Source organism: Oreochromis niloticus, linkage group LG3 (assembly GCF_001858045.2).
Source record: "Oreochromis niloticus isolate F11D_XX linkage group LG3, O_niloticus_UMD_NMBU, whole genome shotgun sequence".
Classification (NCBI taxonomy): domain Eukaryota; kingdom Metazoa; phylum Chordata; class Actinopteri; order Cichliformes; family Cichlidae; genus Oreochromis; species Oreochromis niloticus.
The window spans coordinates 42555509-42583158 of NC_031967.2; the positions used below are offsets into that span (position 1 = coordinate 42555509).

The following is a 27650-nucleotide window of genomic DNA, read 5'->3' on the forward strand; positions in this document are numbered from 1 at the left end:
TGAATCACCATTGTTGTAAAAGAAAAACAAAAAACTGTTCACTGGACTAAACAGAGAGGACAACTTTTATTATTTAACGAATTGATAAGTGCCTCTGTGTCACGCGACTGACCAACAGGACACAACAACAAAGCAGATCAGGAAGAGGAGGAGCGGTGTGTGCAGACATGGCTGAGAAGAGACAAAAACTAAAGTATCGATCCCGTCAAGTTAGTGTGGATCTGATACCAAAACCAACGTCGGTATCGCTTCCATCAATGCAACATAAACTTAAAGGTGAGTCCTCTTCAGTAGTCGACGTAAAGTGTCTCCAAAGGGGGGCGACATTTTACCACAAAGACTGCAGGAAGAGCGAACACCGGGACGTTCGTGAGTATTAAACTGCAGTCTGATGGGGCCAAACCTGGATGACTTTGTGAAGCTGAGAAAGAGAAACTATGGTGATTAAACTGTTTTTGTTCCTTTTCCCTCCTTATTTGGAGAATGTATTCTTGCTCTGTTTCATTCACTGTTTAGTTTTGCTTTCACTTGTTGTTGTTTACTTTCAGTTTGCCAGCTGATTGTCCTGAATATCCAAATTGTTATGACTATTGATCAGAGGCCATGAGAGATACATAGCAGTGTACACTGATGGGATTCTCATCTTAGGGATGGCCGTTTCCTTTTTTGACATTCATGAAACTGGCTCAGTGTGGTGCTGGTTTCAATCACTATTTATAAAATCACTGTTTGTAAGGCTGAGGAAGTCTGCAGTCAGCTGAGAGTGAAGAAGACACTCAAAGAGGGAACGTTTCTCACACTAAAAATGCTGCATCCAGATGAACATGATCAAGTTTGTTGGATAAAGAGGAAAATGACAATACTGTATATATATTAAAACAAACATGACAGAGTGTAATGGTACAGACATGATGGACATTCAGTTTGTCTATTTCTGAGTACCTCTGTGTTTTGTATAGAATCTCTAAATGTCACAGAGAAACAGATGAGTCGATCCTCTGCAGATAAAGTGCTCATTGATTGAAGTTTTATTTTTCCTTCATTTTCACCGTTCATTCATTTTCATAATGCCTACTAATTAAAACTGAACTTCCACCTGTGAGCTCCTGAAAGAGCAGTTGATGTTATTACTTGTGACTCTGTTTCAGTCACATACCAGCAACAAATTAAAGTCATTATGTTTTAATTTAAATTAATATAGAAAGTCAAGAAAGTACAAACGATACAAAAATCCAGAATGTAGTTTGATTTCATCATAAATAAAATAGAAACATTAAGGTGTTTAAATTACACAGAGAGGCAGAGTTTACACACAGTGAGTGTTTTTGTCTGCTCAGCTGTTTGCAGATTTCCCTCCATGTCAGTGTGGAGCTAAACTAGACAATAAAGTGCTGTGTACTCTTTTCTGTCAGGATAAAGTATAAGACAGTCGGTACACTGAAGTCCAGCCTGAGCTCTGAGGAAAAGCAGCAGCTACACAAACAGCTTAAAGTGCACAAAAATCTGGAGACTGGTTCATGTAGGCTTCATCAAAGAAGTGAAACTGGCTGATAGACTGAAGGCTACTTTGAAGTACTGGAAACATCTGTGATTGTAATTAAACTCACATATATGCTCTAACATGAGTCCTGTGTGCGTTTCTCTTTTCAAACAAACAATAAAACTGTTTTTGTGGTTTAATGTTTCTGAAACAGTTTTGAAACATTTAACACAGAAAAGATTATAGGATGTGGATGAGTGCATCTAACTAAACAGACTCTTAAAACGATCCCACTAGTTCACACTGAATGCATCTGGTGAACATGTCATCACAGTGTTGTCTTCAGTGCAGTAGTACTGCTCCTGCAGATACTTCCTGTCACATTTCTGTCCTGAAGACTTATCACTCAGACAGGCATTAAAGTGAACGGTGGCTTTAAACCTGGAAGAGAGGAGCACCAGGGACAGAGCCAAGGCGACGACAGAGAACGGGACACTTTCACTCTCTGCTGGGAGGCTGAACAGGATGACGATGCGGTTTCGTCCTGGTGGACCATGTTTTGTTGAGAGAGACTTAAATGTTTCCCACACACCGTCATCTTCCTGCAGAGGGCTAACAATGATGTTTGGGATCTTCCGTCCTCCAGCTTTCTTCAGTGAGTTCCAGTAGTCTGGCAGGTTCAGGGGTTGATGTGTATCAGGAGTAATTTTACTGTCTTTTTCTTTTCTATGGTAAAAAACTCTGTGCTGTGGCCTCATTTTCCCTGTTGCAATGCCATAGGTTACAGCACCAGTGGTGCCACAGTTCCAGGGAGAGTACAGGACCAGGTCAGTGATGGTGGGCAGAGGCAGCAAACACTTGGCTGGGATCATGGAGTCTCTGATTGATCCATGTGCCACAAAGATTATGTCAACAGTGTCATCATGGTTCTTCTTTTCTTCCTCATCAATTTTACTTTTCAGGAAATCAAACATGTCTGAGAGTTTTCTGAAGGTGCCAGACTCTGAATTTTCTCTCAGCCACTGCAGGACAGTTTCATCTTTGCAGTTTTCTATTGCAAGGTTTATTAATCTTTTCCTTTCAGCAGAGCTCCTGGGACTTTCAGGGCGACATGCAGCAGCCAGCCTTTTCCTTTTATAAAACAACCAAAAACATTTTTTAGCAAGTACAGAAAGCTTTGACTGGATCACTGTGATACTAAAGAGAGTGAGGTCATATATGAGCACAGGTATGCAGATCTGTTGTGATATTTTTAATCATAAATTTTTTTTTCTGCCACTCTGTGACAGACAGCATGTCCAGCCTGTCACTATAGAGTTCGACTTTAGCTGATTCTCACTTCTAATCACTACATTAAACTTCTGCAGTGAACCACAGATAAAAGACCTGCAGAAGTTGTGAGGTTAATCTTAACTCTACATATTATTTTACAGAAGATTTGCTATAATTGTAACAAACTCTGTGAAGAAGGATTTCATGTAAAAACTAAAAAGGAGGCAGATATGACCTCAGGTTTATCACTCAGTTCTCTTTCTGCTTTTTCTTTTAAAACTGGATTCATGTTCATTTGTTTTCTGTCACAGCTTCAAATCTCCACCACCCCAGAATGTTCAAAAAGCCCCATTCAAAAAGTGGATTTAGACACAATTAATTTAAATAGTTTTATTCATTGTACAGTGACTGAAATATGAACAACTTCATTATCTTCTAAATAAATTTGTTCGTGAGAGACTCACAGAATTTCCGCTTGTATTTCCAACGCCTCTAAAAAAGCCATGGCTCTCAGAGCCCGGAAGCATTCGAGTTTCTCTTTGTCCATATTTAGTCGATAATCAGCTCAGGAACACAAAGCAGCTCCTCCTGCAACCTGGAGAAGAACCAAAAGTCCAGTGTAGCTGTAGCACAGTGATATTATTCTGTTTTAAAGATCGTCAAAGTGAACAAAGACACGTCCACTCAGATTTACACTGTTTCTATTATTTTGTCCACGTGTTTATTGGGTTTAGCTGAATGACAGAAAACCTCTGTGAACAATTGAATGTCACCAGCTTGTTAAACTGAAGCCTTCATAAAGTCTGGTGATCAATAATCCAGCTATGATTTAAAGTATGCACAGAGTGGATCACACAGTCTCCAATGAAAGCAGCAACTACAATCACCACACATGAAGAAGTTAAACTTTTGGTCCGAATCAGACAGTTTGCCTTACCTGCTTTGGAGAGCACAGGTGAGTGTGTGAAGGAATCTGATTATGTGAGGTGTTCAGCGAGCTTTATGTAGCCTGAATCAAGATCACAGGCAAATAAAAACACAGTGAAAGTGAAAGCACAGACACCAGGGTAATCCCCGGGATTTTACACAAAGGAAACGAAAGAAAAATATCTGCGTCATGTGGATTATTTATATTATCAATAATTTTTGTTTTAACAGCCATTCTCACTCTATGAAAGTAAGTGAATTAAGTTTCCAGCAGCAGCTCTGTGAGGCTCATTCATATCAACCTGTGCAGGCAGAGACACAAACACAGTAGAGACTGTTCATTTTCTAGGTATTTTTCTAGTTTAGCTGTTTGGGGTCTTGAAATCCTGGTACATGTTTCCACTTCTTCATAAAAGATAAGACACAGAATTTGATCTCCTCCCCTGTAAGTGTCACCTCTGTAAGCAGGAGTCTACCTCACAGTCATAACTACATTCAGGGAGATGTGAACATACAGGAAGTCATTTTAAAATTATAATAATTTACTTCAGTTCTCTGTTCAAGAACAATGTTCCTCTAAATCCCAGTGGAGATGATATGAGGACCACACGATCTCTCAACTACACGAGCTTGGACATCAACATGTTGACCCCAGAAAACACATCAGTCAAAATATCCCACTTCACTGACACCAGATTCTTGCATAAGTCTGAAATAAATCAATTTTCACACAAACAGGTTGTCTTTGTGAGGATTTACTTTACCTTTACAAACAGGTCAAACAACATTACCGAGCACAGCAGCAGTCTGCCTGGTTTTAGACCAAGAAGAATAACAAGAATAATTTTTAGACACAAGTTATTTACCCACCATGGTCACAGAACACAGAACATCAAACATCTCTTGTACAGCAACATGTGGTATATCTGAACGATTACATGGAGACAGAATATGATATTATGGAACTTTTGAATTCATTAAGATCATCCTGACACAGAGAAGTAGAAGAATCTTAAATCCTCCATCACACCTGGCAGGAGACTTACAGCAGTGACAGTGTGTTTACACAACAGCTGAGAGTTCCTGTAAACCAGCTGATTTACTGTCAGCTGTTCAGCTCACATGTAGAGCTCTGAGATACTTTGTGGTGTTTCTGCTTCTTCTAAATTTCTAACCACTGTCTTGTGACATTTTGCAGTGATCTGTGGCTAAAAGAGTTCCTGCTGCAGAAACCTCGAAACCTAATAAAACACAAAGTGTTGATGAAAGCAACTTAAACTTCGCACTCAGTCATACAGAACTTTTAATACTATACTTTTCCTCTCACACACACTAACAGTCTGCTGGTTTGTCTACATCATCTGTGTTTTATTCTGTGTTTAACCTCTTAACCTTTTTTTATTTTATTTTATAGTGTAACTGAACCACAGCAGACCTGACAACATGTACATGCTTTGCAGCAGACTTTATACACACACGGTTGCTGTACAAACACAGTCGGCTGCCGCTCCACAGCTCACAGCCTGACACACGCCATCCACAATCACAACAGTTGGCGACGTGTGACTGTGGATACCTCTCAGGTGTGTCCGCCTCCCCTGCAGCGGCACCGCAGACCACACCCTGATACATTTTGTCTTCTGTTGTTTACTCAGCTGCTTTGCTGCCACTTATCCATGTTTTGATGGATTAGTTTGCTGCACTGTGATGGTTTAAAGTAAAGAATAACGTGTGACTGGTGCACAGTGGCTGTGGCTTAATGCTCAGAGGTAGCTTACAGCAAGTGAAGCAGAGATTAACACGATTTTTAGCTGATGATTCTTAGATCCATTCGCTGATTTTCACCTTCATACCAACTTTATACCATCTAGTATAAAGACAGTGTACTCTCAGTGCAGAGAGTGGAAGTATGTCTGGACAACTCATGAAACATCTCTTTACATCTTGTTGAATTTAGCTGTGTAGAGCAACTGAATTCAACAGCAGGTCAGCAGGTCACAGCCTGTACATGATGCATAATCTGTGCAACTTCATTAGCTTTGTTAATCAAATAGTCAGATGGTTGTTGGGATGATATTTCTTCTCTCCTTTCATAAATGATGAATAAATATATTCACTGCTAAAGGAGGTAATAAATGAAGGACTGAAGTTCTTTTCCTAAACACCTAGAGCATTCATACATGTCACCATACAGACGCTTCCAGGTTTAACATGGCCCTGGATTTTCATCAGTTGGGTTCATTAAAGATGAACTCTCTTCAGTTATTAACTTAAACTGTCTCTACGCGGGGGAGACATTTACCACAAAGACGCACGAAGACTATGAGAGCGAACACTCAGGCGTTCATGAGTACTAAACTGCAGTCTGACTTTGTAAAGTTGTAGAGACACTATGGTGACATAATTATACTGTTTTTATTCCTTTTTTCTCTGGAGAATGTGTTCCTGCTCTGTTTCATTCACTGTTTAGTTTTGTTTCACTTGTTGTTTACTTTCACTTTGCTAGCTGATTGTTTATGTTCAGGTAAAGATTGTCATGAAACTATGAAAAGTTAGGAGTCACACTGGTCACAGTTACTACTAAAAGTACATACCAGTACCTGCACTAAAGTGTGTTTCTGTAAAATACCAGCAGCTTTGATCTAACAGTAGTATTTGAACCATCTGGCATGAGTTGAAGATCACTGGATAGAAATAAAAACTTTGTGATGAAATAAATATAACAGCAAAATCATCAATCTGTCTATATATCTGTGTACATACACAAACACAAGTTTGTAACTGAGTTTTACGTTATGGTCTAAAGCGCATCAGTAAGTCCTGCAGACTGCAGTTTCCCATAAATCCCCTGATTTACATCACTGTTTATCTTTTTCTGATTTATTGTTATTGTAAACATTCATATACACCTGTGTGTTACAACTAGTCAGGACACAGGAACACAAACCATTTTCTTCCTCTCTTTCATCTTTCTTTTATTACTTTCATTCTACTCAACATTTTCATTTTTTTCTCAAAAAAATATTCACTGTTTTTGTCCTTTGAAACAACTAAGAGATGCATGCTCAATAATACAGGTAAGCAAATCCCATAAAGTTGATTCTGTTCATCTGATCGTTAATATGCAAGCTGCTATGACTATTGATGAGAGACCATTAGTTATAAACAGCAGTGTATGCTGATGGGATTCTCATCTTAGGGATGTCCACTCCCTTTTTTCACATTTATAAAACTGGCTCAGTGTGATGCTGGTTTCAATCACTATCCAGCTGCACTGTTTGTAAGGCTAAAGAAGTCACCTCAAGGAGGGAAAATTTTTCACACTGATGATGCTGCAACCACATGAACAGAGTCAACTTTGATATAAAAAGACAAGAAAGTACAAATAATACAAGAATCCAAAATGTAATTTGATTTCATCATAAAAAAATAGATACATTCAGGTGTTTAAGTTACACAGAAAGACATAGTCTACGCACTGCGTGTCTTTGTCTGCTGAGCTGTTTGCAGATTTACCTCCATGTCATGGAGCTAAACTAGACAATAAAGTGCTGTGTACTCTTTCCTGTCAGGATAAAGTATAAGACAGTCAGTACACTGAAGTCCAGCCTGAGCTCTGAGGAAAAGCAGCAGCTACACAAACAGCTTAAAGTGCACAAAAATCTGGAGACTGGTTCATGTAATAATTAAATAAATTCCCCTAGGGATCAATAAAGTATTCTGATTCTGATTCATGTAGGCTTCATTAAAGAAGAAAAACTGGCTGATAGACTGAAGGCTACTTTGAACTACTGGAAGCATCTGCAATTGTGATTAAACTCAAACATATGTTCTAACATGAGTCCTGTGGGTTTCTTTTTTCAGAGAAACAATAAAACTGTTTTTGTGGTTAAATGTTTCTGAAACAGTTTTAAAACATTTAACACAGAAAAGATTATAAGATGTGGATGAGTGCATCTAACTAAACAGACTCTTAAAACGATCCCACCAGTTCACATCGAATGCATCTGGTGAGCAGGTCATCACAGTGTTGTCTTCAGTGCAGTAGTACTGCTCCTGCAGATACTTCCTGTCAGATTTCTGTCCTGTAGACACATCACTCAGACAGGTATCAAGGTGCACGGTGACTTTAAACCTGGAAGAGAGGAGCACCAGGGACAGAGCCAAGGCAACGACAGAGAACGGGACACTTTCTCTCTCTCCTGGGAGGATGAACGGGATGACGATGCGGTTTCTTCCTGGTGGACCATATTTTGTTGAGAGAGACTTAAATCTTTCCCACGTACCATCAATTTCCTGCAGAGGGCTAACAATGATATTTGGGATCTTCCGTCCTCCAGCTTTCTTCAGTGAGTTCCAGTAGTTTGGCAGGTTCAGGGGTTGATATTTGTCAAGAGGAATTTTGTCACCTTTTTCTTTTCTACGATAAAAAACTCTGTGCTGTGGCCTCATTTTTCCTGTTGCAATGCCATAGGTTACATCAGGTGTGGTGGCACAGTTCCAGGGAGAGTACAGGACCAGGTCAGTGATGGTGGGCAGAGGCAGCAAACACTTGGCTGGGATCATGGAGTCTCTGATTGATCCATGTGCCACAAAGATTATGTCAACAGTGTCACTGTGGTTCTTCTTTTCTTCCTCATCAATTTTACTTTTCAGGAAATCAAACATGTCTGAGAGTTTTCTGAAGGTGCCAGACTCTGAATTTTCTCTCAGCCACTGCAGGACAGTTTCATCCTTGCAGTTTTCTGTTGCAAGGTTTATTAATCTTTTCAGCATTTCCCTTTTAGAAAAACAAACAAACAAACAGACACACACACACACACACACACACAAATTAGTGAGTGCAGACATCTTTGATTGGATCACTGTGAGACTAAAGAAAACTGAACCTTTAAGTGTCTGAGTGAGGTCATAACTGATGCCAACTATTTAGTTCTGTTGTGATCTTTTTAATCATAAAATACTTCCTACCATCCTGTGATAGACAACATGTCCAGCCTGTCATTATAGACTTCTAATCACTACATTGAACTTCTGCAGTGAACCATGGCTAATAGACCTGCGGAAGCTCAGCATGGAGCTAAACTAGACAATAAAGTGCATTAAAGTGCAAAACAATCTGGAGGCTGGTTCATGTATGCTTCATTAAAGAAGTGAAACTGGCTGATAGACAGCAGACACCTTTAAACTACTGGAAGCATCTGCAATTGTAATTAAACTCAAACATATGTTCTAATATGAGTTCTGTGTGACTTTCTTTTTAAATCTGACCTCCACAAGAAAAAAAACAACAACAAATAAAACAATTGCTTTTATGGTTTGATGTTTCCGGATCAGTTTTTAAAAAACGGACACAGAAAAGATGATAAGATGTGGATGGAGTGCATTAAATAGACTTTTAAAATAATCCCACCAGTTCACATCGAATGCATCTGGTGAGCAGGTCATCCCAGTGTTGTCTTCAGTGCAGTAGTACTGCTCCTGCAGATACTTCCTGTCAGATTTCTGTCCTGTAGACTTATCACTCAGACAGGTATCAAGGTGCACGGTGGCTTTAAACCTGGAAGAGAGGAGCACCAGGGACAGAGCCAAGGCGACGACAGAGAACGGGACACTTTCACTCTCTCCTGGTAGGATGAACGGGATGACGATGTGGTTTCTTCCTGGTGGACCATATTTTGTTGAGAGAGACTTAAATCTTTCCCACACGCCATCATATGGTCGCAGAGGGCTCACAATGATGTTTGGGATCATGCGTCCTCCAACTTTCTTCAGTGAGTTCCAGCAGTCTGGTAGGTTCGGGGGTTGCTGTTTGTAAACAACAGTTACACTATGGAAAACAAATGGTAGTGGAAAATCACGGTAAAAAATTCTGTGCTCTGGCCTCATTTTCCCTGTTGCAATGCCATAGGTCACTTCAGGTGTGGTGGCACAGTTCCAGGGAGAGTACAGGACCAGGTCAGTGATGGTGGGCAGAGGCAGCAAACAGCTGGCTGGGATCATGGAGTCTCTGATTGATCCATGTGCCACAAAGATTATGTCAACAGTGTCATCATGGTTCTTCTTTTCTTCCTCATCAATTTTACTTTTCAGGAAATCAAACATGTCTGAGAGTTTTCTGAAGGTGCCAGACTCTGAATTTTCTCTCAGCCACTGCAGGACAGTTTCATCTTTGCAGTTTTCTGTTGCAAGGTTTATTAATCTTTTCCTTTCAGCAGAGCTCCTGGGACTTTCAGGGCAACATGCAGCAGCCAGCCTTTTCCTTTTATAAAATAACCACAAAAAAAAAAAAAAAAAAAAAAAAAATTTAAGCAAGTGCAGACAGCTTTGACTGGATCACTGTGATACTAAAGAGAGTGAGGTCATATATGAGCACACGTATGCAGATCTGTTGTGATATTTTTAATCATAAAAGTTTCCTACCACCCTGTGACAGACAGCATGTCCAGCCTGTCACTATAGAGTTCGACTTTAGCTGATTCTCACTTCTAATCACTACATTAAACTTCTGCAGTGAACCACAGATAAAAGACCTGCAGAAGTCGTGAGGTTAATCTTAACTCTACTATTTTACAGAAGATTTGCTATAATTATAACAAACTCTGTGAAGAAGGATTTCATGTAAAAAATAAAATGGAGGCAGATATGACCTCAGGTTTATCACTCAGTTCTCTTTCTGCTTTTTCTTTTAAAACTGGATTCATGTTCATTTGATTTCTGTCACAGCTTCAAATCTCCACCACCCCATAACATTTAAAAAGCCCCATTCAAAAAGTGGATTTAGACACAATTAATTTAAATAGTTTTCTTCATTGTACAGTGACTGAAATATGAAAATCTTTATTATCTTCTAAATAAATTTGTTCGTGAGAGACTCACAGAATTTCTGCTTGCATTTCCAACGCCTCTAAAAAAGCCATGGCTCTCAGAGCCCGGAAGAATTCGAGTTGCTCTTTGTCCATATTTAGTCGATAATCAGCTCAAGAACACAAAGCAGCTCTTCTTTCTGCGACCTGGAGAAGAACCAAAAGTCCAGTGTAGCTGTAGCACAGTGATATTATTCTGTTTTAAAGATCTTCAAAGTGAACAAAGACACGTCCACTCAGATTTACACTGTTTCTATTATTTTGTTCACGTGTTTATTGGGTTTAGCTGAATGACAGAAAACCTCTGTGAACAATTGAATGTCACCAGCTTGTTAAACTGAAGCCTTCATAAAGTCTGGTGATCAATAATCCAGCTATGATTTAAAGTATGCACAGAGTGGATCACACAGTCTCCAATGAAAGCAGCAACAACAATCACCACACATGAAGAAGTTAAACTTTCAGTCTGAATCAGACAGTTTGCCTTACCTGCTTTGGAGAGCACAGGTGAGTGTGTGAAGGAATCTGATTATGTGAGGTGTTCAGCGATCTTTATGTAGCCTGAATAAGATCACAGGCAAATAAAAACACAGTGAAAGTGAAAGCACAGACACCAGGGTAATCCCCGGTATTGACACAAAGAAAACGAAAGAAAAATATCTTAAAGTAAAATTCACTGCGTCATGTGGATTATTTATATTATCAATAGTTTTTGTTTTTAACAACCATTCTCACGCTATGAAAGTAAGCAAATAAAGGTTCCAGCAGCAGCTCTGTGAGGCTCTTTCATATCAACCTGTGAAGGCAGAGACACAAACACAGTTGAGGTTGTTCATTTTCTAGGTTTTTGTTAGTTTAGCTCCTTGGGCTCTTGAAATCCTGGTACCTGTTTCCACTTCTTCATAAAATATAAGACAGAATTTGATCTCCTCCCCTGTAAGTGTCAGCTCTGTAAGCAGGAGCAGTCTACCTCACAGTTATAACTGCATTCAGGGAGATGTGAACATACAGGAAGTTATTTTAAAATTATAATAATTTATTTCAGTTCCCTGTTTAAGAACAATGTTCCTCTAAATCCCAGTGGAGATGATCTGAGGACCACACGATCTCTCAACTACACGAGTGTTGACCCCAGAAAACACATCAGTCAAAGGATCCCACTTCACTGACACCAGATTAATACACAAGTCTGAAATAAATCTATTTTCACACAGTTTGTCTTTGTGAGGATTTACTTTACCTTTGGAAACAGATCGGACAACAATTCAGAGCACAGCAGCAGTCTGCCTGGTTTTAGACCAAGAAGAATAACAAGAGTCATTTATGGACACAAGTTAAGTTGAACAAGTTGAACAACTGGAGACAGAATATGACAATATGGAGCTTTTTAATTCATTAAGGTCATCTTGACACAGAGAAGTAGAAGTCTCTTAACATTGTCCATCACACACCTGAAAGGAGACTTTGAACCTCTGATCAGCTGATTTTACAGCACTGACAGTGTTTACACAACAACCACGAGTTCCTGTAAACCAGCTGATTTACTCTCAGCAGTTACATGTAGCGCTCTCAGAAAATTTCATGTCCATGGGTGTTAGCAAGTCATTTAACTTTCTCTTTCGGAGCAGCGGCCCGCCTCTGGAAGCTTCCCCTCCATCGTGACTCCCATGGATCTCGCCCCCAGTGCTCTCCCTTGTGAAATAAGCAAGACAAACCCTGCTGTTCATATTACACAATACCCACAACAAGCTGGCACTACATCACTAACTGTACTCTCCTCCACTTCACACATCCTGCCCCATGATGTTCCTTATATTCTGTTGTTTCCTTCCCCCCAAATAAACCTGTTAGATTCTGTGTATTGTGTCTGCTTTTGGGTTACAGCAAGTGAAGCAGAGATTAATATGATTTTTAGCTGATGGCTCTTAGATCCATTAACTGAATTTAACCTCCAGACAAACTTTATACCATCTAGTATAAAGACAGTGTACTGTCAGTACAATTAACAAAGCTAACTTCATTGGCTTTGTTAATTGAATAGTAAGATGGCTGTTGGGATGATATTTCTCCTCTCTTTTCATAGATGATGGTTCAGTATATTCACTGCTAAAGGAGGTTATAAAGACAGGACTCAAGCTCTTTTGCTAAGCACCTAGAGCATTTGAACCTTTTACCATACAGACACTTCCGGGTCACTTCTCTTAGTTAGGAACGTTCCTGAGCAAAACTATTTAATTATTTGAACATGCCCCTGGATTTTAATTGGGTGGGTTTATTAAAGATGAGGTAACTGCAGTGCAGATCGAATGACGCTGTGGTTCCTGTAAAGTGATCATGCAGCAGAAAGTTAAAGGCAAGTCCTTTTCAGTAGTTAACTTAAACTGTTTCCACAGGGGGCGACATTTTACCGCTGATTACTGATTACCACCAGCTTTGATCTAACAGTAGTATTTGAACCATCAGGCATGAGTTCAGGATCACTGGTCAGAAACAAAAACTTTGTAATAAAGTAAAAATAACAACAAAAACATCAATCTGTCTATATATCTGTGTATGTACACACACGTTTGTAGTTGAGTTTTAACGTCTAATTTTATATATTTTTAAAACTTGTCATCTTGTAGAAGAAACTTTATGGTTTAAAGCACATCAGTAAACCTTGCAGACTATCAGGGTTCCTGGGTCATTGACCCAGTGATTTCAGTTTGTTCATGTTCAGTTTATTTTGCCACATCAATGTTGTTCTCACTTCCTGTTTTCCCGTATCAGCTCGTCTCTCATGTCGTTAGCCAGATTATGTTCAGCTGTGTACTCACCGGTCTCTCATTATCATCTTCATCAGTCTGTGTATTTAAGTCCTCTGTTTCCACTCGTTCACTGTCGTGTCATTGATGTTATGTTGTCGTTTCTGCCTTCGTTCAGTTCAGCCAGCCAGTCAGTCCTTTCGTTCCTGCCCTGTTCATCCACGCTTCATAATAAACCATCTTCAGTTCTTCACTATCGAGTCCTGCGTTTGGGTCACTTCTTCGCATCCACATGACACAAATCCTGACAGAATGACAAGACCCGTGCCACGAAGACACGCGACCCAGCGGACTCGGAGCTTTTTGAGCATCAGGAGGCAGCGCTCTCCATGTGGGCAGAGAAGCTTCGGAGGAAACAGCGGCTCTTTCTGAAGAGGGAGCACATCTTCGACGGGACTCGTTTGGCTCTGGGCGGCCCTCGAAGACGCCGCGGACCTCCAACGGCTGCCTCGTCTGCTTCGGAGCATTCGCCGCGGAGAGTGGGCGTCACTGGCCAAGCTTCGGCCGCTCGCTCTCTCGCCGCTCCGCTCCTCGCTCGCCAGCTAACCATTTCACTCACCAGCCTCTCCGCCTCGCCACGGCACAGTGGCTACGCCTCCCACCTCGGCTCAATGGAGGCTCCCGCGCCAGAGGCTCAGTTATTTACCCCGCCTGCTTCCTCTTCCCGGAGAAAGCGGCGCACACGCCACCATAAGGTGGACTATTCAGAGCTGCAGCACCCGGTGGTGAGCGAAACTGACTTTTTTCTTTCCTCTCACTTCAAGCCAGAGACTGTTCACTATCCACCTAATCAAAAGACTGTATATTGTGATTACATTCTGGACTACCCTACTAATACGCACCACTCTGCCTCCAAAGAGACTGTTCCACCATCACAGGCCACTGCTAAAGACATTATACCCGCTACACCTAATAGTTTCTCCCACTCAATCACCATTTCCTCCCCATTACTCAACCTTTTTCTGCCAGCACGGTGGCTCAGATTCAGCCTTCCCCTTCACCTGTTTCACCTTCTCAGGTGAAGGCAGCTAGGGCTCAGCCTGTCTCTGTGGCACCCCCACCTGTGCCAGCTCCCAGGACGAAAGCGGCTGTGACCCAGTCTACCCCCACACCCATTCCTGTTTCTCGGGTGGGGGTGACTGGTGTCCAGCCACCTCCCGTGCTGTCCCAGCACCCAGGCTGAAGGCAGCTAGAACCCAGCCTGACATCCCTAGAGGCTCGGAAGACCTAGCCTCTCCACCTGTCAGTTCACCTCCTGATCCAATCTTTCACGCACTAGCACTATCCCTGGTTAGGCTAGCCGACGTGTCCTCTGCTCAGGCGCCAGCTTTACTAGCCCAGGCTGTAACTTTATCCCCTTCGGTAATTCAGTCATTAGCTCAGCCATTAGCCAAACCAACCCCAGCTCAGTCCTTAGCCTCGCCAACCTCTGCTCACCCATTAGCTTCTCCAGTTCAGTCAGTTCACTCACCTGCTCTCCAGTCTGCTCCTGTCCGGTCGGTCCAGTCTCCTCCTGCTCTCCAGTCCCCTGTAGTCCAGTCTCCTCCTGTCCTCCAGTCTCCTCCTGTCCTCCAGTCTCCTCCTGTCCTCCAGTCTCCTCCTGTCCCCAGTCCCCTGTAGTTCAGTCTCCTCCTGTCCTCCAGGCCCCTGTAGTTCAGTCTCCTCCTGTCCTCCAGTCCTCCGTAGTTCAATCTCCTCCTGTCCTCCAGTCCTCCGTAGTTCAATCTCCTCCTGTCCTCCAGTCCTCCGTAGTTCAGTCTCCTCCTGTCCTCCAGGCCCCTGTAGTTAAGTCTCCTCCTGTCCTCCAGGCCCCTGTAGTTAAGTCTCCTCATGTCCTCCAGGCCCCTGTAGCTCAATCTCCTGTCTCGTCCTATCCAGTCTTCTCCTGTCCCCCAGTCGCCCGTCCTCCAGCCTGTCCAGTCTGTTGTCCAGTCTTCTGTAGTCCAGTCAGTTCAGTCTGTCATCCAGTATCCTGTAGTTCAGTTGCCCGTTGTCCAATCTCCTAATCAGTCTCTGGCCCAGTCACTCATCCACCATCCTGTTCAGTTCCCGGACCTGCAGCGACAGCATCAAGAGCCAGCTGTGAGCTCGGCCGCTCCTCAGCCAGGGGTTTCCGCACCCGCTGGCCCGGCCGCTCCTCGGCCAGAGGTTCCCGCACCCGCTGGCCCTGCCTGTCTCCAGCCAGAGGTTCCCGCACCCGCTGGCCCTGCCTGTCTCCAGCCAGAGGTTCCCGCACCCGCTGGCCCTGCCTGTCTCCAGCCAGAGGTTCCCGCACCCGCTGGCCCTGCCTGTCTCCAGCCAGAGGTTCCCGCACCCGCTGGCCCTGCCTGTCTCCAGCCAGAGGTTCCCGCACCCGCTGGCCCTGCCTGTCTCCAGCCAGAGGTTCCCGCACCCGCTGGCCCTGCCTGTCTCCAGCCAGAGGTTCCCGCACCCGCTGGCCCTGCCTGTCTCCAGCCAGAGGTTCCCGCACCCGCTGGCCCTGCCTGTCTCCAGCCAGAGGTTCCCGCACCCGCTGGCCCTGCCTGTCTCCAGCCAGGGGTTCCCGCACCCGCTGGCCCTGCCTGTCTCCAGCCAGGGGTTCCCGCACCCGCTGGCCCTGCCTGTCTCCAGCCAGGGGTTCCCGCACCCGCTGGCCCGGCCGCTCCTCAGCCAGGGGTTTCCGCACCCGCTGGCCCGGCCGCTCCTCAGCCAGAGGTTCCCGCACCCGCTGGCCCTGCCTGTCTCCAGCCAGAGGTTCCCGCACCCGCTGGCCCTGCCTGTCTCCAGCCAGAGGTTCCCGCACCCGCTGGCCCTGCCTGTCTCCAGCCAGAGGTTCCCGCACCCGCTGGCCCTGCCTGTCTCTAGCCAGAGGTTCCCGCACCCGCTGGCCCTGCCTGTCTCCAGCCAGAGGTTCCCGCACCCGCTGGCCCTGCCTGTCTCCAGCCAGAGGTTCCCGCACCCGCTGGCCCTGCCTGTCTCCAGCCAGAGGTTCCCGCACCCGCTGGCCCTGCCTGTCTCCAGCCAGAGGTTCCCGCACCCGCTGGCCCTGCAGCTGCTCCGCCGCAGTCTCCTCGTCCACGTCGGATTCAGCGTCAGCGGCCCCCTTCCAGGCCGCTGACTGGACCTCGGCATCGTCAACCGCCGGACTCGCTCAGTGGCCGCCGCCATCTTCCTCACGGCCACCCACCGGACCCGCTCAGTGGCCGCCGCCGGCTTCCTCGCGGCCGCCCACCAGACCCGCTCAGTGGCCGCCGCCGTCTTCCTCGCGGCCGCCCACCGGACCCGCTCAGTGGCCGCCGCCGTCTTCCTCGCGGCCGCCCACTGGACCCGCTCAGTGGCCGCCGCCGTCTTCCTCGCGGCCGCCCATCAGATCAACTCCAGTGACACTGCTGGCCACGTGGCCACCCACCAGAACTGTTTCACGTAAGCCACTGGCCGCGTGGCCGCCCACCTGAATTGTTTTGTTTTGGACTCCGCCCCTCTGTCCTGGACCCCCTCCGCCCACCCTGTTTTGGTTATTCTTTCTTTCGGCCATCAGGGGCCGGCCTTTGAATTGTGTGTGTGTGTGTGTGTGGGGGGGGTACTGTCAGGGTTCATGGGTCATTTGCCCAGTGATTTCAGTTTGTTCATGTTCAGTTTATTTTGCCACATCAATGTTGTTCTCACTTCCTGTTTTTCCCGTATCAGCTCGTCTCATGTCATTAGCCAGATTATGTTCAGCTGTGTACTCACCGGTCATCCTCATCAGTCTGTGTATTCAAGTCCTCTGTTTCCACTCGTTCACTGTCGTGTCATTGATGTTATGTTGTCGTTTCTGCCTTCATTCAGTTCAGCCAGCCATTCAGTCTTTCAGCCAGTCAGTCCTTTCGTTCCTGCCCTGTTCATCCACGCTTCATAATAAACCAGTTCTTCACTATCGAGTCCTGCGTTTGGGTCACTTCTTCGCATCCACAAAATCCTGACATAGACTTTGGAGTTTCCCACAAATCATCTGATTTACATCACTGTTTATCTGTTTCTAATTTATTGTTATTGTAGACATTCATCTACACTTATGTGCTACAACCAGTCAGGACACAGGAACACAAACCATTTGCTTCCTCTCTTTCATCTTTCTTTATTACTTTCATTCTATTCAACATTTTCATTGTACTCTTTAAAACTTTCACTGTTTTTGTTCTTTGAAACAAATAAAGAGATGCTCAATAATCCAGGTAAGCAGGAAACTGATTCTGTTCGTCTGATCGTTAATATGCAAGTTGTTATGACTATTGATTAGAGACCATGATGGATACTGTGAGATTATTATATTATCTTATGCCACGTTATACCCCTACTTAAAGATTGTGAAATTATTACGTATTTTTAGTTAGTTATCACCTCTTCATGAGAATAATGCTATTAGATTTATTAGACTGATTTGTATTACATTAGACTGCTGATTTATTTTGAATGAATTACATTGTTTATGATGCATTATACTGCTGAGTTATAAGAAATACTGTTTTCAGAAAATCCTTATTTTTCTGATTACAAAGAGAACAGAACATACCATAGAGGTTTTCTGCCCCTTCTCATCAGGAGCTAAAACAGGAAGCCAAGGCCGTCACTTAGGAGCCGTAACAGAGAAAGAACGTGAATGCTTAGTGTGGAGGGGGGCTGAAGCTATAAGAATGTGAGAAACGCTCAGACACATCGAGATCAGGTGGACACCCTCCCGCACTCATCTCCCCTCCAGATGGTTAATGCTCAAAAGTGTTGTATGGAATAAAATGAAAAATGGCTGAAGGAAGGACAATGAGTGTTGTCCTTCCTTCAGCCCAAAGATCAAAGAACTGAGAACTTAACAATACACAGCAGTGTAAGCTGGTGAGATTCTCATCTTAGGGATGGCCTTTTCCTTTTTTGGCATTCATGAAACTGGCTCAGTGTGGTGCTGGATTCAGTCATTATGCAGCTGCGCTGTTTATAAGGCTGAGGAAGTCACTTCAAGGAGGGAAAGTTTCTCATACTGAAAATGCTGCATCCAGGTGAACAGAGTCAAGTTTCTTGGATAAAGAGGAAAAGAAAAATATTTTTTTTTAAAATAGTGCAGACATGATGGACATTTAGTTTGTCTATTTCTGATGACCTTTGTGTTTTGTATATAATTTCTAAATGTCACTGAGAAACAGACAAGTCGATGCTTCTGGAGATAAAGTGCTCATTGATTAAAGTTTATTTTCTTCTAAATTTTCATAGTTCATTCATTTGAATCTTGCCTGCTGGTTAACACTGACTGGCACCTAGAAATTCCTGAAAGAGCAGTGGATTTTATTACATGTGACTCTGTTTAAGTCACATATCAGCAATGAATTAAAGTCATTATGTTTGAAATTACATATAAAAGTATAAAAGCATAAAAAGGAAGATATAAAAAGTCAAGAAAGAACAAACAACAGAAGAATCCAAAATGTAGTTTGATTTCATCATAAATAAAATAGATACATTCAGGTTTTTGTTTAAATTACACCGAGAGGCAGAGTTTACACACAGTGTGTGTCTTTGTCTGCTCAGCTGTTTGCAGATTTCCCTCCATGTCAGTGTGGAGCTATAAGACAGTCAGTACACTCAAGTCCAGCCTGAGCTCTGGGGAAAAGCAGCAGCTACACAAACAGCTTAAAGTGCACAAAAATCTGGAGACTGGTTCATGTAATAATTAAATAAATTCCCCTAGGGATCAATAAAGTATTCTGATTCTGATTCATGTAGGTTTCATTAAAGAAGAAAAACTGGCTGATAGACTGAAGGATACTTTGTATGGGATTGTAATTGTAATTAAACTCAAACATGTGTTCTAACATGAGTCCTGTGTGGGTTTCTTTTTAAATCTTAGTTCCACATATAAAAACAATAAAATGGTTTCATGTTTTTGGAACAGTTTTTGAGAAACTGACACAGAAAAGACGATAAGATGTTGATTGAGTGTATTTAACTAAACAGACTCTTAAAATAATCCCACCAGTTCACACTGAATGCATCTGGTGAGCAGGTCATCACAGTGTTGTCTTCAGTGCAGTAGTACTGCTCTTGCAGATACTTCCTGTCAGATTTCTGTCCTGTAGACGCATCACTCAGACAGGTATTAAAGTGAACGGTGGCTTTAAACCTGGAAGAGAGGAGCACCAGGGACAGAGCCAAGGTGACGACAGAGAACGGGACACTTTCTCTCTCTCCTGGGAGGATGAACGGGATGACGATGCGGTTTCTTCCTGGTGGACCATATTTTGTTGAGAGAGACTTAAATGTTTCCCACACACCGTCATGTGGCTGCAGAGGGCTAACAATGATATTTGGGATCATGCGTCCTTCAGCTTTCTTCAGTGAGTTCCAGTAGTCTGGCAGGTTCAGGGGTTGATATTTGTCAAAAAGAATTCTACTGTGGAGAAAAAACGGTAGTGAACGGTAAAAAACTCTGTGCTGTGGCCTCATTTTCCCTGTTGCAATGCCATAGGTCACTTCAGGTGTGGTGGCACAGTTCCAGGGAGAGTACAGGACCAGGTCAGTGATGGTGGGCAGAGGCAGCAAACACTTGGCTGGGATCATGGAGTCTCTGATTGATCCATGTGCCACAAAGATTATGTCAACAGTGTCATCATGGTTCTTCTTTTCTTCCTCATCAATTTTACTTTTCAGGAAATCAAACATGTCTGAGAGTTTTCTGAAGGTGCCAGACTCTGAATTTTCTCTCAGCCACTGCAGGACAGTTTCATCTTTGCAGTTTTCTGTTGCAAGGTTTATTAATCTTTTCCTTTCAGCAGAGCTCCTGGGACTTTCAGGGCGACATGCAGCATTCCTATTTGCCCTTTTATTAGAAAAGAACAAAGAACGAAGATTAGCAAGTGCAGACAGCTTTGACTGGATCAGTGTGATACTAAAGAAAACTGAACCCTTAAGTGTCTGAGTGAGGTTATCAATGGTCCCAAGTATTTAGTTCTTTTGTGATATTTTTAATCATAAAAATGTTTCCTATCATGCTGTGACAGACATGTCCAGCCTGTCACTATAGACTTTAATTTTAGTGTCCATGTTAAATGCTGATTCTGCATTGTCACAGTTACACTCTCAAACACCCTGTGATGTTAGCTCCATTTACAAAGTGGATTCATACATTTAATTTAAGAAAAACTTTGCTCAGTGACTGAAACATGAAACACGTTTATTTTTTAAATCACTTTGTTCTTCAGAGACTCACAGAATTTCTGCTTGTTTTTTCATCACCTCTAAAAAAGCCTCCATGAGTCTCAGAGCCCGGAAGATTTCGAGTTTATCTTTGTCCATATTTAGTCGATAATCAGCTCAGGAACACAAAGCAGCTCCTCCTGCAACCTGGAGAAGAACCAAAAGTCCAGTGTAGCTGTAGCACAGTGATATTATTCCGTTTTAAAGATCGTCAAAGTGAACAAAGACACGTCCACTCAGATTTACACTGTTTCTATTATTTTGTCCACCTGGTTTTTGAGTTTAGCTAAATGACAGAAAACCTCTGTGAACGATTGAATGTCACCAGCTTGTTAAACTGAAGCCTTCATAAAGTCTGCTGATCAATAATCCAGCTATGATATAAGGTATGTATAGAGTGGATCACACAGTTCACCAATGAAAGCAGCAACAACAATCACCACACATGAAGACGTTAAACTTTCAGTCTGAATCAGACTGTTCATGATTATCTGAAGCATTAAAGGTGAAGTACAGTAAAATATTCAGTGCAACTATTTCTGAAGTAACTGAACGAAGCAGACTAGAAATCTGTCACTGAAGTAAAAATCAACTTTACCTTACCTGCTTTGGAGAGCACAGGTGAGTGTGTGAAGAAAATATAAGTATGTGCTGTCTTCATCTACGAGCTTAATGGAGTCTGAATCATCGGTCATGATCACAGGCAAATAAAAACATGGTAAAGTGAAACCACAGATACCAGGGTAATCCCCGGGATTTTACACAAAGAAAACGAAAGAAAAAAAACTTACAGTAATATTGACTGCTTAATGAGAGTTCTCAATAGTATTAATAGCTTTTGTTTTTAGCAGGCATTCTCACTCTATGAAAGTAAGTAAATAAAGTTTCTGATAATTTAACAGATAAAAAAAAGCCCAAGTGTTGATGAAAATAGCTTAAAGTTCACACACATTTATGCAGAACTTTCATTACTATACTTTTCCTCTCACACACAATCACACTCTGCTGGTTTGTCTACAACATATGTTTTGGTTTCACTTTGCATTCTTTGTTTAACCTTTTCATATTTATCTAATTTTATAGTTTTGTCTTCCTTTGTACAATGACTTGCTTTGCTGCCAGTAGACTTATCCATGATTGTGACTGTTGTTTTCTGAGATTTCTAAAGTGAAGTTTATTTATATAGATAAAAAGGGTTGAAAAAAGCTTAAAAATGTAGGTGAGCAGTAAATAAAAAAGGGTTAAACACACAGTATTGCTCTCGAACCGCTCCTCTTATTTGAGTCGGGAATAACAACAACCCTCCCTCTTCTTCCTGCCCTTAAACAGAGATTTTTAGCACAGGCACCATACTGAGGACAGGTGGAAGAGAAAACATGGAAATGAGATTTTTTGTAGTGGATCAAAAAGTAAACACCTTGCAGCTCAGTTTAACTGCAGAAAACCAAAGGTGAAAGAATAGAGGCAGAAAATAGGTTTTAGTTTATTAATGTCACAAGTTTTGAGTTGAAAGTTCACCAAGAACCTCTTGTTTCTGATGTTTATTGGTCCTATACTATATCTCCGGTACGTGTCCACCCCTACTGTATACAAGGTTCTAGTGTGTTTTATCAACCAATGAAATCAGTTGAAAATTGAGGACCTTCAATGTGCAGGAAAGTCTGGGGTGCAGTGAGGCTGGACTGACTTGCTGACAAGAGGCATGATGATGATGAGTGTGATTTTTCTTCTGAGTAGTTGACTGTGAAGAATCTGTGGAAACTAACCACAGATCTGCAATCAGGACAGCAGGACCAGATGAAGAAAAAAACCTGGAGCGCTCCAGCAAATGGTTGCATCTGCTGGATTAATTAACTGGTTGCATTGTTGTGTCATGTAGCGGAGTGTGTTGAAATGAGGACCCAAATGCTCTGATGTCAAGAGGCAGAATTTACTACAACAGAAATATTACTCACCATTCACCACGTGGACAATGTATTACCTCTGGAGTTACAGTCACAAAATGCCATTTAAAACTTTACAGTGCAAAACAGACGCCTTGCCTTTATCATCTGGGATGTGTGTCACACAAACATGTATTGTGGTCACAAGAACCAGTTTACTGGATTTATTTTGAAACAACTGGAAACCTTGAGATTTAATACAAAAACAAAAAGGAACATCCAGATTGTTATATCTGGATATGACTGCTCTTGGCAAAGGCAGATGTGTGTGAAGGATGAATGGGAGAAAATAACACCTGAAATGCTTCATCACTCTGTATCCTCAGTTCCAAAGTGAGGATACAGAGACTTTACAAACTTTACAAAGTGATAGAGACAGATGGCTGAAATTTTTTTTCAAATATTGACGTACGACAGATGTATATTAACAAATGAAATGACATTTTGGTTATCTTTTATGCATAACAGAAAACCTTAAAATAATGTGGTTCAAACCTCAAAACATCAGGAATGTAAAATGTTCAACAGATATGGTTCCCTCGTACAAACTGTTTCTCTTATCAATTTTTTGGTCTTCCAGTCATTCTGATAGAAGTTCATCTTGGCTTCCTCTTTTCAAGACTATTTTCAGTGCTGTGCAGGCTATCCTTCTTGTTCCTGAGCGTAACCAGTGGTTTGCATCTGGTTGTAAACTCTTGAGAGGAGATATGTCTGTGAAGGTTCTCATCAAGGCCTCGTAGTCTAAGGAGTTTGGGAAGAAAAGTGTCTGGACTTCTTTAACTTGCTTGAAGACGTTTCACCTCTCATTTGAGAAGCTTCTTCAGTTCTAGGGTCAAATGGTCGAGAGTCCCAGGCTACGTCCACACTAATGCGTTTTTGTTTTGCTGACATAAAATGCAGCGTTCACACTAGCCCGGATAGATTTGAAAACGCTCAGCGTCCACACTATCGTTTTCAATCATTTTCACAGAGTTGTGCGCCCACATTGAAATGGCCAAAAGCGATTACATTACAGTACTGTGCATGCGTGAAACACAAGAAGATTCGGCCTGCCTCATTTCTGTCTGCCACTTATTTACCGTCCGGCTCTTTGAAACGTTGCGGCAGAATCTCGAGGAAAAGCACCGAGTTTTTTTTTAAATGAACTAACAATGAGGTGGAGTTGTTGCTGCGAGTAACACAAAAGTACGAAGCAGCAAAAGCGAGTGAGAGTTAAAGAATTTGAAGAAAAGCTCTCTGGAGCATGTACAGACTGATATTATTTTTAATAGGGCTGTGAAAACTGAGAGCAAACAAAACAACTGCTGCATAATGCCCTCCGCTATCTTAGGCTACGTCCACACGTACCGGGTATTTTTGAAAACGCAGATTTTTCTATGCGTTTGCACACTTAAAAGGCGTTTTCGGTCACTGAAAATGGAGATTTCTAAAAACGCCTGCCAGGGTGGATATTTTCGAAAACTCCGTTTTTGCATTTACGTGTGGATGAGAAATGGTAAATGGCCTGTATTTATATAGCGCTTTACTAGTCCCTAAGGACCCCAAAGCACTTTACATAACCAGTCATCCACCCATTCACACACTGGTGATGGCAAGCTACATTGTAGCCACAGCCGCCCACTGGCACCACCGGGACCTCTGACCACCACATAGGACTCGGTTCTGCTTCTATGCCCCATCTTTGTTTACTATTTCCCACCGAGGCTTCTAGACTTCTGATTGGCCAACATTTCTACACGGTTAGGAATATATCGCCACCTGTTGCTTTGGCATGTTCCTAGCAGCGTTTTCCTTCATTTTAGTGTTTAGTGTGGGATTATTTTTTAAAACGAAAATGGAAAATCTCCGTTTTCAAAAATACCCGTGTACGTGTGGACGTAGCCTTAGTTTAATTGGTCACATGACTGCATCACATGACTAACATGCATCATCGTTTTAGAAAGTCTCGGTTTCCGCTGTCCACACTGCGACGCACCGTCTTCAAATGTATGCGTTTTCGAGAGCGTTTTGAAAATGATGTTTTTCCTTGGAGAAAACGTCGTCTCCGTGTGGACAGGAGGCCAAAACGGAGAGAAAACGATAGTTTTTAAACGAAAACGCATTAGTGTGGATGTAGCCTAGAGCAGCTCTCAGGCTGCTGGTTTATTTGTTGTTCTTTTAATATTTAAAAGTAGAATGGGAGGCAGAGCCTTCACCACCTCTTCAGTGGAATCAGCTCCCAGTTTAGATTTGGGACTCTATTTCTAAGATTAGGCTTAAAACGTTTTCTTTTTGGTAAAGTATATAGGTAGGGTCAGATCAACTGACCCTAAATCCTTCCTTAGTTATGATGAAATAGGCCTAGATATCTGGGGGATTCCCACAATGTGGTGCATTAACTCACCACATTTAATTATTAGTTATTATTCATCTGTGGCTCTCTTCCACAGCATGTTTTTGTCCTGTTTTCCTCCCGTTGCCTCCAACTGATCACGGCAGATTGCCGCCCCTCCATGAACCTGATCTTCCTGTTAAAAGGGAGTTTTTCACTCTTAAGAGTTTGTCTAATTGTTGTGGTTTCTCTATATTATTGTAGGATCTCCACCTTATTAAACACGTCGTTATGATTTCGTGCAATATAAATATTACTGAATTTAATGGATAGACAGATCAATACTTTATTGTTCCCACAAGGGAAATTGCTGTATTACAGACCATGATGAAGAATAAAAATAGTATTACTTTATCATCTACAATAAACAAGTGAGAAACAGCTTTAAAATAAAATAAACATTGTATTAATATTCACCCAGAAACACCACATATCTCATATAACTGAATAAAATATTTACAGGAGTTACTCTGCTTGATATTTACTTTACCCTTAGACACTGCCCTATAAACGTTTTATTTGAAGGGCTCGAGTGTTTTTGTTTTACAGCTGAAACCAGCGATAATCCTACTTTAGTAACCGCATTATTTCAACATGAATTAAAAAACAGATTAAGGATAGATAACTAGTTATTTTAAACTTTCTTATCAGTCACACACTTCTGAATTGTGTATCATCAGCCTCTTTCATATCACCTCTCCCTCAAAGACACCACAGCCGAGCTGCAACAGACTCTGGACACTTGCAGTCCAAAGACAAAGGAAATAGTCCCTAAGGACAAAAAAATAGTATCGAATGTTAACACACATCTTATAAGCTTTCAGTAAGTTGCAGGAATAAAAGAATCATACCCTATAATCATGTGTATATACTTTGTATTTTTAAATACAGAGATAAAGTAACTAAGTGTATAAAGCACTTAACAAAGTCCTTTAGGAGGGATGGGTTTTTATAACAAAGGTGACAGGCTCTGGTGTTCAAAGCACACAAAGAGAAGGACAGTAGGGAGATTTGAGCATTAAGGAGCAACCCGCATCACTGATGTTACGTAACTGTTAAAACAACACTGAAATGTGTTGACGATTCATTTGAATTAAAATGGGAGTGTTTTTCTGTACTGTATCTGAAAATATCTTGTTTATCTCAGACTCACACACACAGTTACTGGAACAACACTGATAGAAAACGAGTCCAACAGGTTAAAGAAATGCAGAAAATATTTTTTTGGACGACTTGTGACCAAAGCAGTCATAATAAAACCTGCAGATTAGAAACTGAAAGTTCTGACTTTAATCTTTAAAGTAAAACTAAAAGCTGCTGTAAAGCCAATAGTATTCAAAGTCTGCATTCATTATTTATTTTCATACATTTCAAAATTTTCTCTCCTCTAGTTATTTAATGTAGAAAAATATGATGCTAACATTCCTCTGTACTCCTTCCATGACTGTCAGATAACAGCATGACGTGCAGCTCCCGTCAAGAATGTCAATAATTTGTTTTATCTCAATGACAAGAATAGATATTTTACTTGCTTTATTCACTCCTGTCATTTTCATTGTTAAAAAAAGGGGAAGAGCAAAAACCACTAACCTGTAATACTCAACGATTATTGGGCGATTGAGAGAAAGCCCTTCTTTAATAAATACCACTGAAGAGTTGCTGTGGATTACAACTGCCAGTAAATATGAACTTCTGTTTTTTAAATGTATAATCAGTAATAAAGATTTGGATTCACTCTTCTGCCTCTGTTCATGGCTAATGGTCTGTTCTCTACATCACATCCACTTTTCCTCTGCTGTCAGTCTCAGTTCTGTCATTGTCATTCTTAATCAATCAACGTTTCCTGCCCCAACAATCACACAAAGCCCTATGGGCAAGCACTTGGTGACAGTGGGAAGGAAAAACTCCCTTTTAACAGGAAGAAACCTCTGGCAGAACCAGGCTCGGGGAGGGGGCAGCCACCATCCATGACTGTTTGGGGGTGAGGGAAGGATGAAAGGACAAAAGACACATTGTGTAAAAGAGCCAGTTATTAATAATGACTAATGATTAAATGCAGAGAGGTGTTTAAGAGAGATGAGTGTAGAAAAAGAAGAAGATTAGGCTACTGGAATGCCCCAGTGGCATAACTAAGGGAGGGTTCAGTGTCAGCTGATCCTAACTACGAGCTTCATCAAAAAGCAAAGTTTTAATCCTTATCTTAAAAGCAAACTGGGTGTCTGACTCATACCTAAGGGGCGCAAATCAACATGTATCTTAAAAATAAATATAAACTTTAAGGCATACTGAAATGTGTTTAATTTTGGACTACTAACATGTTTTAATGAATAACTGAAGCAGTTTTCCTTCTTGTTGCCTGCTGCAGAGGAGGGGGGATAAGTTAGATCACACTGCTATCTTCTTGGCTTTTTCAGTGACAGCGGAGCAGAAAGATGAGTGGGTGGCAGCAGCCTTGGAGTGACTGTTTCCAGCGTGCAAAGCACCAAAACAACAGAATCGGCTGCCATAGACAAACTGAGCAAACTGACAGCAGTGTGTGTGTGGGGTCCTTTCTACAGTGCCTTTGCACTGATTTAAAATTCTGTTAGCAGGAAGTTCATGTTGAGCTTAGTGTGTTTGATTTGACTTCATATGTGAAAAAAACAATTACACACAACTGAACAAACATTAAAATGACCAGAGACCGAAAGAAAACTCACACACAGAAAATGAGCTGAGGGAGACACCTGGTGGACAAACACAGACATGACAAGAAGAAAGACTAAAGTGCAGAGTGGAGACAAACAG

At 42.1% G+C, this 27650-nt stretch overlaps 3 protein-coding genes across 7 annotated transcripts in view; 1 reads left to right on the forward strand and 2 right to left on the reverse strand.

The window, feature by feature from the left end:
• Window positions 1–27650, forward strand: part of LOC100695786 (zinc finger protein 239) — a 630955-nt gene that overhangs the window by 314974 nt on the left and 288331 nt on the right. The window lies entirely within an intron of this gene.
• On the reverse strand, window positions 1527–3740 carry LOC109203671 (uncharacterized). The gene is made up of 3 exons (XM_019363408.2): window positions 3690–3740; window positions 3217–3347; window positions 1527–2611 (listed from the first exon to the last, which is right to left on the reverse strand). The coding sequence occupies exons 2-3, from the start codon at window positions 3297–3299 to the stop codon at window positions 1774–1776; spliced, it is 921 nt and encodes a 306-aa protein (XP_019218953.1). The 5' UTR covers window positions 3300–3347; window positions 3690–3740; the 3' UTR covers window positions 1527–1773.
• LOC102079504 (uncharacterized) lies at window positions 7167–21201 on the reverse strand. Of its 5 annotated transcripts, none has more exons than XM_019363365.2 (4): window positions 21153–21201; window positions 19795–20172; window positions 9093–9563; window positions 7167–8459 (listed from the first exon to the last, which is right to left on the reverse strand). In XM_019363365.2, the coding sequence occupies exons 2-4, from the start codon at window positions 20013–20015 to the stop codon at window positions 7637–7639; spliced, it is 1515 nt and encodes a 504-aa protein (XP_019218910.1). In that variant the 5' UTR covers window positions 20016–20172; window positions 21153–21201; the 3' UTR covers window positions 7167–7636. The 5 variants fall into 5 exon arrangements, with proteins under 5 accessions (XP_019218910.1, XP_019218907.1, XP_025757089.1 ...); XM_019363362.2 differs by lacking the exon at window positions 21153–21201 and adding an exon at window positions 20563–20663; XM_025901304.1 differs by lacking the exons at window positions 19795–20172; window positions 21153–21201 and adding exons at window positions 10559–10754; window positions 11035–11474 and having other exon boundaries at window positions 9093–9941.

Coding starts and splice junctions, on each gene's coding strand:
- LOC109203671 (XM_019363408.2), bottom strand. CDS start 3,299: ATGGACAAAGAGAAACTCGAATGCTTCCGGGCTCTGAGAGCCATGGCT. Junction 2,612..3,216: donor GAAATACAAGCGGAAATTCT/GTGAGTCTCTCA, acceptor GTTTTATAAAAG/GAAAAGGCTGGCTGCTGCAT.
- LOC102079504 (XM_019363362.2), bottom strand. CDS start 20,648: ATGGACAAAGATAAACTCGAAATCTTCCGGGCTCTGAGACTCATGGAG. Junction 20,173..20,562: donor AAAAAACAAGCAGAAATTCT/GTGAGTCTCTGA, acceptor TTCTAATAAAAG/GGCAAATAGGAATGCTGCAT. Junction 9,564..19,794: donor ATTGCAACAGGGAAAATGAG/GCCACAGCACAG, acceptor AGGGAAAATGAG/GCCAGAGCACAGAATTTTTT.